The sequence below is a fragment of the Anopheles ziemanni genome, chromosome 2, assembly GCF_943734765.1.
Source record: "Anopheles ziemanni chromosome 2, idAnoZiCoDA_A2_x.2, whole genome shotgun sequence".
Lineage (NCBI taxonomy): Eukaryota > Metazoa > Arthropoda > Insecta > Diptera > Culicidae > Anopheles > Anopheles ziemanni.
In genome coordinates, this window is record NC_080705.1 from 51812940 (window position 1) to 51825223 (window position 12284).

The 12284-nt window shown below is 40.0% G+C and overlaps 1 protein-coding gene across 1 annotated transcript in view; it reads right to left on the minus strand.

Moving 5' to 3' along the window:
• Nucleotides 1-2995, minus strand: part of LOC131293824 (neuropeptide SIFamide receptor-like) — a 32699-nt gene extending 29704 nt beyond the window's left edge. Inside the window, exon 1 of the mRNA XM_058321877.1 lies at nucleotides 2000-2995. Coding sequence (XP_058177860.1) covers nucleotides 2000-2995 — 996 coding nt within the window. The remainder of the gene's footprint in view (nucleotides 1-1999) is intronic.
• Between the last annotated feature and the right edge of the window lie 9289 nt (nucleotides 2996-12284).

The following is a 12284-nucleotide window of genomic DNA, read 5'->3' on the forward strand; positions in this document are numbered from 1 at the left end:
CTACCGTCCTTTTTCTAGTTGCACACAAAAAATTTAATATACATCTAGATAACAAATAATAAGTGTACTTCAAAAAATTTTTTTAGTAATTAAAACTTGCGAATGGAATACAAAATAGATTTCAACGCATGGTTATTTAAAAAACTATATATTTTTTAATAGTTTTACTTGTTTTGGTGAAATTTTAGTAGTTGAATAACTGGAAATACATCGTATAAAAACTATTTTTAAATAATTTCTGATAAAACATGTTAATATTCAAGAACAAATGAAGATTGAACTCCAATTCCTCTGAAGCCGATATCTAAGTGAGAGAATAATACAAAAACTTGGAAAGATAAAAGGATCTCTTCGATAGCCCTTTGAGGCATGAAGCTTTCATTTGCACTGTGCGTAAAGCCAGGTAGATTTTGTTACAATATCAAGACTGATTTCAAGACCCCCATTCGACACGTCGGATGCAAATGGCTTAACGGGAAAAAGTTTTGCTATCCGTCGTCTTTCGCGAACACCGTTCCGCGATTTGCTCGTTTTCGCTACTACTTCAGAACACAATTACTATTTCGTTGGACGGAAGTATCCTGGTTGAAGCGCAAACTTTCCAACTAAAACATTTCCGCAAGTACTCTTGCCGACCTGCGAAGCGAATAGTGGAAGATATACCCTTCCGGAGAAGCAGCTTCTTTTGTGTACAGGAAAAAATATCTCAACACAAGAAAACATGCTAACTAACTATTGCGCAATAGCGGGAAAGTAGGCGAAAAAGAAAATTATTTTCCCAACCCCATCGAACGTTGTTTTGCACCATTAGCAGAAAACAAGAGGCGAAACTATCTGTTGAATGGCGGTTTTCGTTTGAAGTGGTAGGTAGGTATGTTACCAGGCTCATTTCCGCAAGAACCGCAAGAAGATAGTTTCTCATTCTAGTTAATTTTATGAAATCAAGAAAGGGGGAGAACATTTGCCTGCGACGTGTTTTTAGCAGCATAAGTTTTAACACGCTTTCAGAAACTTGCTCAAAAATGAGCACAAAACGAAGGGATATTTGTTAATATCTTAACAAGAATGAACACCTAGTGGTGCTCTTGTGTTCTTTGATGTCTATGGCCGATAGCTAGTAACATCATCGCAATTGTATCAAGGGTGCTAATTGAATTACTTCTTAGTGCAAAAGAAACTTATTTTTTGATCGAAGTCGTAAGTTTAAATCATTTTATCGACATTTCATAAGACAAAACTAAGACCAAGTGAGGCAGGATGCCCCCATGGGGTAAATTGCACCAGCACTTTTGCAATTTTACTAAGCTATTTAAAACCGAATGAAGCAAAAGAATATGTTCATTACTGGTTTTATAGACAAAATGTGAACATATTGACTCACAGTGGTGATACACTAAACATACCACTGAAAGGTAATGACCAAGAAGGCCAATGTAATCCTGTAAGAAATAAGGTTTAGTGAAATATAATTTTTTCCACAAATCAAAGTTTAATCTGAAACCTAACCTTAAGAAGAACCATGCAATGCGCCAAAGTGAGGGAAAATATGAGCTACCATGGAATTTGTGTGGGATAGTAGGTGCAGTGAATCACGTGTCAGATTATCACACCTGATCCGTGCTTATCACAATGTTGCATAATAAACATCGCTGTAGTTGAACGGAATCCATATTGCTGCGGCCCGTCCGGTATGGCAGAAATTGATACATGATGATTATGTAAGTAATGTTAATTGAAAAACAGAGGGCCGTCCTGCATATGCCCGCTGCTCACATGTTGGAATGCAAAATCACATTCCTTACAATGGACGTTTTTCCTATGGTGTGCTCAAGGGCATGCATCGTTTAGCAATAGCCATTCAACGCCATCGACAGTAGTCGATGCCCGTCGGCGACAAATGAGCCGTCGGGAAAATAATGTACCACACACAAACCCGCTCAGCACACATTATTATCGACTGCTTTTCCCGCGGAGAGAGGGGTGTGAAAAAAGAACTTACCAGTCCCATGATGAACACCACCGTGTGCGAGGCAATGAGGATCCATTCGCCCGTCGAAGGATAGATGTAATCCATCAGCAGCTGTCGGTACTCGTCGTACGTCAGATTGCAAAAGTCCGGATCACCAACACATGTAACGTTGTGGTCGATGAAGCAGTTCTCGTTGTACTCCATCTGGTACTCGTCGTCGCACAGCACGTCATTGTGGTTGTCCAGATTGACAACCGTGTAGTAGTGGGCGGTGTGGTTCTCCTCCTCCAGCGGCGACTGGAGTGTCGCTAATTCCAGCTCCTCCAGCGCCAGGAACGCCGACGCGTTGTTCGGGGACGTTGTGCGGTTGGATCCAGGGAAATCTTCCGTTCCGGTGGAATTGCTTGCCTTGGTCATTAGCACCGGGCCGGGTCGCCCCCGGCTCGTGTTGCAACTTCCGTCCATCGATCCCGTTTCCCCGCGGCAGATGGGTCCGCTCCCGGTCCGATTGTCCGCCCACGTCCAACCCACGGCGTCCGACGGCGGGGCGAACCGGGGAGGCGCATCCTGCGTTTTACTCAAATCACGCCGGAACAGGAAATGTTTTTCCGCCGCTTCGAACGACTTCAACCCTCCGGACGGGGACCGTCGGTGGACACTTGGCACGCTTGAACCCATCCTCGTGCTTGGATGTGTGTGTGTGCCTGGTACGGTGTCGCCCGCCCCTCCGTCTCCCGGTTGCTCCTGCATGGCTGGCCGTTGGTTTTGAGCCGGACGCGGATCAAGCGGACCTGTCAGCGATGTCAACGAGCTGTCAGCCAAGCTGGCCAACGGGGACCACCACTCCGGTTCCGGTGGTCGCCACTCGTTGCCGCTTCGCGTTGTTGAATCACCGACCCCGGCCCCAGCCCCAGCCCCAGCCCCAGCCCCAGCCACAGCCCCAGCCCCAGCTATTCCGATCGATATGCAGCTTACATGGAACAGCAGCAACGTGGCACGGAACGGCCTGGACGGGGCACGGCACATGTTCGGTCGTAGGTGCCAATTTATGCGCCAAGGGCCATTGCGGTGAAAATTCACTACCATTTTCTAGCTACGGCTTGGGCTTTTCCGCACTCGTTCGCTTTCTTCGCTTGCTAACTTCCTTTGGGGTAGGATGAAATGAATGCGTCAAGTAATGTTTGTCAGTTCACGGTAACCCACACGTGCACGAGCTGAAGAGGGATATGTTTTCTACGCACACGTCTTTCAGTAACATTATTTCACAAACGCGCCTGTAGCACGCACCGTTGTTCTTCGTAAGTGGAATGTCCTGGAGGCGGCTCAAAGCTGGAATGTGGCCGAGCTTTCAACCACAGCTGGGCTCCTGTGTGCGGGATACACAAAAAGAAAACGGATTAGGTTAACAAGAGACCATATGATACTCCTGGAAAAATAATAATAATAATGTTGCAATTGCCACAAGAAACCGGACGACCATGACCTGTAGCGCCGGAGTATTATTTCCAACGAAAAGATTTTTGAGATAGCGATTGTAGCAAAGACTTGCGCCTTTGATGGGGTTGTGCATTAACTCCTTTTCTTCTTGGTCTTCTTCTAATTTTTAATCTAGCTTAAATAACGTGTTTACTTTATTACTGTTAGATTAAGTTAGAGAAAAGTGGGTCGTCGGTTGAACTTTGAGCTAGGCTAGGTTGGGGTTTGAACTCATGTCGTCGAGTGAACAGTTAGTAGTTTCGATAACGAATAATGATAAAGACCAAAAACTGATACATAAATACATATGTCATTTAATATACATTATTTTTTATTTTTTAGTACGTTTAGGGAAAAACTGTTTTGAAAATTTATTTTTTCATTTAATTTATCAATTTTTTCACCTTTTCTAGTATAATGGTTTGCTCGCTTTTTAATACATATAACTGCGGTTAAGTGCCATGGACAAATAATGCGAAGCACCCATGGTCCTAAAACAATTTGTTAGGTGTCTAATTTGTGATAACCACAAAATTATAACTTTGCCAAAGCAAACATCAAATCTTTAACGATGCCAATCAATGTACTTGACAGTGATGTGCAGCCTTGGACGTAATGTAAATCAAGAAAATGTTAGGAAAGTATGTGAAGGAAAACATCGACGATGACGCAAAACTGCTACACAGTTTAAATATTCTGCTGTTGACAGAAACTCATCGAAGGCTGTCTCCGACGGATATCGAAAATGTGGTAATGCTGTTCGGAAATCTACTGCCCCATTGATCTTTGGATTTATTTTTGAACTAAACTTGTAATCAGTTGCTGAATTATGTAGAAACATTATGTTACACAACAGAAAATAAGGATAAAGCTCTTTTCACGGAACAGTGCTTCAAAAATAATATTGAGAGTTTTATGGAAAGAAATGTTTTTGAATCATCATGATGAAGTATATGGGAAACATCGTATTTGCATCTCATATTACCTTGCGATATCTTGCAAGGTGTAGAGCAAAAATTCGGTTTGTAGGGGAAAGAGATATTAAAAATTTATTCTGCGTAAAAGGCATGCTCTATCTCGATTGTAAGACAAGTTTTGACAGTAACCTTAACCCCTCATGGTAATCAAATGAATCCAACGATATGGCTTATTTAATTTGATAACGGATACGAGTATCGTGATTCCGATGCGCTAAGGTTGTTTTAGTCCCGAGCGTTCTAATAAAGAAAGGTTCGAGCCAGTTCATACGAAAATAAGAAGTAGGATCCATCGCTTGCTGAACCTTGATTAAATTTGGAAGACGTTATTATATTTGTGTAATCGGATTTAAGCTCTTCAGTTACTTACTCTTAGGCAGGGTGTATGACATAAACTTTTATTCTCTACCAGGTAAACTTCGATTCTATAAGGATCCTAGATGCCTTTCGCTGGCATAAAAACTAAGATACTGGCCTTTATGATATTTTTTTTAAGCTAAATTAAAATTTCAAAAGTTACTAGAACTACATTAGAAAGTGTCAATCGATAGAGATTTTTTTAATTATTTCGCAAATTCTCTTCTCAAACCAAGATACAACTTTGCAACAAAATTAAACCGAACAAGAATACATTATTTGAATTTCCCCAGTTTTAAATAGCTTTACGCATAATGTGATAAAAGATTTGTTATAAGTAATAGCATTTTATTGCATTAGGATAATATTATGTTTGTATACCGCTGCATTTTCAAATTATTACCACAAAAGTTTTGGTTTAATTCACTTTATTCTTATGAAAAGCGATATTTTTCATACTAGAATTCAACCCTGGATACGTCAAGCTGTTTGAAGCTAATAACCTCATTTTAGATTAAATGATTCGAACAATACGTTACACAAATGGAAAGCACGGTAATTAATGTTAACTTCTGAGCAATTTTTCACTCTCAAAAATAATCATAGGCATTAGCTTCATTTCTATTCTGCCACCACGACTTGATAGTCCGAAGGAATGTAATTTATAGCTTAGCTTAAACTAATAAATTTGGAAAAGCGCTTAGGGATTAACGATTCTTTTCGCATAACGTAAAGAAATTTGTATACACAATTTTGATGATGGTAAAATGAAACGATTGGGAAAATGTAATTTTTATCGCAAACAAGTTCATGGTAATTTTAAAATTTTGCGATGATAATAATATGCCTGGAAATATGTAGAATCAAGAAATAAAACTCACAGCATATGTAATCAAAGCTATACAGCTAATAAGCTTTGTGTTTTTTTCTTTTTTCAATCTTAACGACACACAGGACTTTCCTCCTTTTTAACTCCTCCTAACCCAGCACACAATCAGCTTAAAGCCAACTGCTAAGCTTATTTAGTTTCATTGCAGAAGTCAGCAGACTGGAAAATGACTTTACTTTTGACCAACGGGTTAGTCTTAGCAATGAACGTTAATTTTCAGTGAAAACTAACGGAGAATAAAAACGAAAATTACAACGCCGTTTTAGTTTAAGGTAAAAAGTAACAGTTTCAATGCTAGGTTTTGTTCGATGGGTTGGATGGTATGTAGTTTTATTGTAATAGACTATCGTATTAAAATGTTTTATTTCAATAGTCTTAATCTATTTTTTGCTTGAAGAATAATAAACGAAATATTGCATGCTTTTTTGGTTACCTTTTTTGTGTCTCAAAGTTCTTACGAATTCAAATCTAATTTCCAAGCGAATCTCTGAGGAGCTGTTATTTAGAATTCGAATGCAAAGAAAATTAATTGTGACGACAAATAGAAGTTGTTTAGCTACTGCCCTCTAGTTTGCAGACGGATCTAGATTTATTTACAACTCCGAAATTCGAAAGAGCAGTGGATTAGCAACTTTCGCGTCAAACGCACTGTACCCGTATCAAACTCTGACGATCTACACCGTGATTCTTTATTGGATTTCGTATTGCTGCTGAGTTTATTCTCTCATAATCTCATTGCTCGCGGGATTAAGCACATCGCATGAAAACATCAAATACGATTTTGTTGCCTTCGGAAATAATAAAGCGATGCTAAATAATGGCGTTGGAGGATTGTGAATGCAGGATGTAGTTGGATACGGAAAATGTTCAACGTTAATTGTGTAACACAAGGGAATTCGCTCGGCTTTACCATAAGGCTGTGTACATTGAAAATGTTCAGAAGGAAAAACATTGAGCACAAAATAATTTAAAATTCTTTTTACACACAAATGTTAACTACTTTGAAGATTTCATCGCATGAAGCATATCCATTGATATACGAAGCGATCATCTCCAAGAAATGCTTATCCCATAGTATACAGTATGTATGTATATGTATTTAAACAACAAAAAGGTTTTAAAGAGGTATCACCTTAGATTATCCGTAAATAAAAAATCTTCCAAAATTTATACCTCTTCAAGAATCCGTTCCAGATTTTTCCATTGGGATAAGCATATTCGTAAATAGATGGCTGAAAAACTCGATGATGTCAATGATCTACTGAAAGCAATGCCATCGTCTCCCTGAACCAATGTTGTTGTATGTGCTTTTCGCGTGGGTGTTGCTCAATTTTTAGCACCAACCCTCCGGCTCTGTAGCAGTGAATGGGAAAACCCATTTTTTTATCCATGAAAATCATCACGCCACGGCACATTATCGAGCGGGTAGTCGAGAAGGAGTTTGGCACTAAAAATGGCATTGTTGAACTGTAGACTGATAGAAAAATGTCGGTAGTCTTTTGTTTTGGAAGAAAAAATGCTCTTCAATGTAATGGGGTGTTTGTTTTTGTCCTTTTGTATTGTTGAACTACCGATTTGATTATACCATTTCGCGGTATGTCTTGAAGAAACTCAAACTTCCAAAAACGTAACTTTACGAAACGGTACAATCCGATGATAGAAAGAACTTGTTTTCTAATTTCCAGTTGATGAAAAGGTGTAACTATTTGGGTTAAAGTATAGACTGCACCCATTCGCTGTAGAAAGTTCTCTTCTTCACCCACGGAGCGTATGTTACTTCGGTCCGTTGTGTTCTGGTGTCAGGCAAAATGGAAGCCATTCCGGGTGACTAACAGCATCAAATTGGTTACATGCCTCAGCGTTTCAAAGCTGATGGTGCCAATTGACGCGGAAGGATATATTTTGTCACATTCCTCAGCTACTGCAACGCTGTGATCCACGCCGTTCTGGTAGGCCGACTGAAGGCTCCTTTATTTATCACAAAACAGCAAAATGATGATAAGCAGTACGGAAAAAATCACATTATTTATTTTGTCTCTACTCCCCCATACATACATCCTACCGCATTGTTGTCGACTTTATTTTTCTATTATTCCTTCAGGAATTTTTTTCTCCAGAGCTCTGTATTGGTTCGATGTTTGTCGTTTCCATTACCAACTCATCCGCCCGCCCATTCATCTTCAAGCGTCTTATCGATCTCACACCCGCACCGAAGGTTATAAGTCCTGAAGACGTTTGCTTTTTAGCTTGCCTTCAGCGAATCCTTTATCGAGCTTAAGCCCTCCAAGCGATAGAATGAAGCGGTGCGCGGTGAGCAATGGGATCATAAATTTGGGATCGTTTATTTTTTCAATTTATTACGCTTTTATGGTGCATTCTTTATGGGGTTTTCATTTTATAACCCCGTATCGGTGGTTTCGCGACTAGGGTTTGGATTTAAAATTTACAGAAGCGTGCACGCACGGTACTGCCTTCTCGACTGTTTGAGCTGTGCTGTACATATTTTCACTTTACTGTTTCCAACATTTTCCAGAGATTTATATTTGCACACTTTGTTCTGTGCGAGGGAAATAGGTGCCCAAGGATGCGGATTACGAATCACGAGTGAAAAGAAACACGAACAATGTGTTCACATTTCAACGTATTAGAACCAGATCAACCTATCTTGGCCGTGTGCTAAAACCCTCCATGGAGTTCTTAAATCCCTGATTTACTGCTGACACAAACAAGACAAAATGAAAGTAGAAAACAAATTCAGGGATAATGAACCACCAAATTAGATCATTGAATTGAACTCCAATTTGTCTCCGTTTTTCGTTTTTATGATAATTTTATGTAGAAAATGTTATATTTGTTTTTTGGGCGTTTATGTTGATTATCATTTCTTTAAATCCCGTTCTTTAAAACCCGATTATGTCCTCTTACAGACCCAATTCAAAATTATGCAGCGAAGTAAAGATAGAAAATGATTCTGGCTAAATTATGCTCGACTTCATGTGAGATTCATATTGTATCAAGTTTATTCTCCATTCAGTAGATTTCAAATGAACATTTTTCGACAATGTATCATCATTTGGTATCATCCATCAAAATAATAACAAGTAACATTGCTTATGAACGAAACACAGAACAATAGTGCGAGTAACTCATAGCGTAATGCAGCAATGCTACTTAATGCAAACATAATTGGTTTCTTAGCAGCATAACGATGTTCGTGTAAAAAGGCAACCACGAATACGCCGCTGTTATTGCGCTGATTGTATGTTGCGCATAGTACGTAACAATTGAATGAACTCTTTGTTAAACCACTTTAATCATTGAGCATCGCTTGCTCATTAAATTGGTTTTATTTTCCTTTGTAGTCCCGGATGAGTACTAATCTGTAAAATCACCTAATCTGTAAACTCGTGTGCAATGTGTTTTGTACTGACAACCGTGTAAGATTCACGGGAAAATGAGAAAACGACTTGAAAAAAAAATTAAAGTTCTCGAAAATAAACACAGTAGCTTTCTGTTTTACAAATTCCATTCAAACTTCATCTCGATCAATGCACTGTTTTCAATGGCGTTTCGTTAATAGTTAAACAGAAAAAAACAAACTTGCAGGTTTTTGGAGAAGTGTACGAAAAAGTTAAAATAAACCCCAAAGGCTAATGAGCATCGATTCGACACGTCTCCGCTTCTCGAGCAGCTTTTCAAACGAATAAACAAACACACAGATCAAGAAGCTCCCTTGGAACGGTACCATGGCTACAATGAGCGCCCTCATTGTTATTCCAACTTCGTCTGGCAAACGAATGGGACTAATTAAAAAGAAAAACGAATGTTATTGATTTCTTTATGTTCCTTGCGTGGCATGGCGTTGAAGGAAACTTATACAGTTAATCAAAGGACACTTGAGTCGATTGCAACCGTGCATGAAAATCTCTTCTCTTCATCGTCGGATTGGCTGCTTTAAGGATTACCGGGCTGATGAGCCGATGTTGTTGTTTATCTTGCCGATTCGTTTTCACGCCAACGGTCGAGTGTTGTGTTTGCCAATGATTTCCCATCAATGTGCGTGACAAAAATTGTCTACCTTCGGGCTGTATTCAACGGCTTGCTGTCTCCGGCTTTTCCGGTCTTCGCTAGAAAGCCCAGAAAGCACGATCAATTACCACCACCAGGCATTGGGGTGTTCTTGCGCTGGTCGGTCATGAATAATTATGAGCATAACCAACGTTGCAATTAATTATCTCCCAAATAACCGTGGCACAGCACAGCTGCCAGGAAAATAACCATGTCCAGGAAGGCTCCGATCTGGCAGGGCTCGCACAGGATACTCATGCCGAAAGCCGCTGGTGGCTGTGACAGTAAGGTTAGGTTCTATTCAAAAGAAACTCTCCTGGGATGGTTGAAAATTATGACCCAGAGCGATATTTAATATTGCCCTCAGGTGCACCATTCATCGAGTGCAGCCAAGCACATACCGATAGAACTGAGCGAAAGGTAAACCCTGTTTCAGTAGCCTGCACAATCAGAAATCTATTGTAATCTCGCGTTGTCGCAGCGATTCGTTTATAGCTAAGTATGTGAGCCGTTTGTACCACAAATACGAAAACGTGCCATAGGATCATAAATTTTCCCTGCATTCACCTTAACGGGTTGGCGCTGGGAAGCGAAACAACAGTTTTCATGCAAAAGTGCATTATCTAGTGGCGTGCTGCATATTGCTTTACGAATTGCGAATTGAACGTGTCTTTGAGGCAAATGCAATAGCAAACTATGCAGTAGGGAAAATAGCGGATTAGGATTGGCTCTAACTTAAGCCATCCCAATAAGAATGTATTTTTGTATTTTTGTAGTCTAAATGCCTTAGTCGTATTTATGAAACATTGAAGTTGAGCTTTGAATGTCCTTAAAAACTTTAGTATTAATATTTTTGCTTAATAAAATTTTGCTTTCTTTTTCCATCAAATTAGCTATTCCAAATTAAAAATTGTTCATAATACAGAAGTAATAGTATTCAATGATCTCAGGGTGTTAGTTTACAAGAAAAAATGCATCATTTGATTTTTAAATAAATGGATATATGACATTAAATCTATAAAATAGACTTTTCTATTCAAAAGAACAACAGAGAAACTTGATGATTTCAGTTAGGGAAAAAGTATCATTCCAGTTCTTATTTTTCTCGTATAAGGCACTCTACGAAATTATATTTTATGTCATTTTAAAATCGATATTGGACATATGAAGCAATATGATCCTTCGCATTAGGGAGATGGTGTGTTGAAATATGATAAATGAATACGAAATTTCGGAAATCAATCTCTTAACTAAACCTATTGCCTAAACTTATATTTATTTTGACTACGTTTAAAAAATCGATGGTTATTTTAAATCATCAAGATTCTTTACTCCACCCAGTGTTGCTTTCTTTGGGATTGATTGATTGATTGAATGATTTAAAGTTCCATTAAAATAATTTGAACTTTCACTGCTTGTTCGTCAGTTTGAAGGTGAAATGTGATATGTATGATGCAATTGCATTGATTTAATGCACATGAAAAAAATCACCTTAAACGCATTACTTTCACTGCTTCCACATGGCCAGTACCTTCACCTTCAATTACAACCACCTGATTCTTGCGCTGCCTTACCAGCCCCCCGTAGTAAAGTGGTGTGCGTGCACTGAGTGAAGCACGGCACGGGTTGGTTGTGTTTGCTATCAATGGCCATTGCTACGACGGGTTGGTTCCGGGTTGAACGTTACATCCTAACTCATTTGCTTGACTGTCATTGGTCATGGCCCTTGTAGTTTCCCCTAGAAGTTCTCTTCGCGAGGACGGCGTTTTCCACGTTTTTGTGAGCGTTTAATAGAAACATTTGTATCTATTTAACAAAAAAGAAGGTGTTTTACCGGCCAGCTCGCACACTGGACCAAGCAGTGAGTTCAAGTACATTGACTCATTGTGTAGATGGTGGATGCTTCAAGAGCTTTCAAGTGTGCTATGATCGGGCGTTCAAACAGAACACCCCTTTGGAAATGAATATTTAACACCTTCCGCTTCCAACGGAACCAGTTTGTGGAGGTGCTGAACAACGCTTCGTAGTATTTCGAACCCGTTCGATTTTGTTTGAACTCGTGTTGCATAGGGTATGTGTATGTCGTTGCCCGCCCAGGCTAGGGAAGGGGGTGTTGAACATCTGCTTCCCAACGCCCACCAGTAGCGGTGACCGAGTGCCAGTGAATCCGACGGTCATTTGCACCGAAGCTTCCCGACGCGTCCCCAGGGAACCTGTCACCTGCCGGAGCGGCCGGAGAGGGGATCCCCACGACATGTTTGCGCTTTCGCCTCATTTCCTATGGTAATGCAGTTTGTTATAAAACAATCAACACTCATCGAAGTGGCTTCATTGGCTAAGTGTTAATCGTCGGCGATCAAGCCAAGCGTGGTTTTACTAAGTCTTGGCTCGGGCGCACACAGCAACAGTACTGCGTGATACCGTGCCCTAAAGCTTGTGTCGACAAATCGTTAGACGAAACGGGAAAGGTCGGCCGCTCGGCATTGTTCTACCCTTCGATCGAGTCTCCCGCGTTTTGTGCTGTTCATTCGCGGTGCAAACATCGACC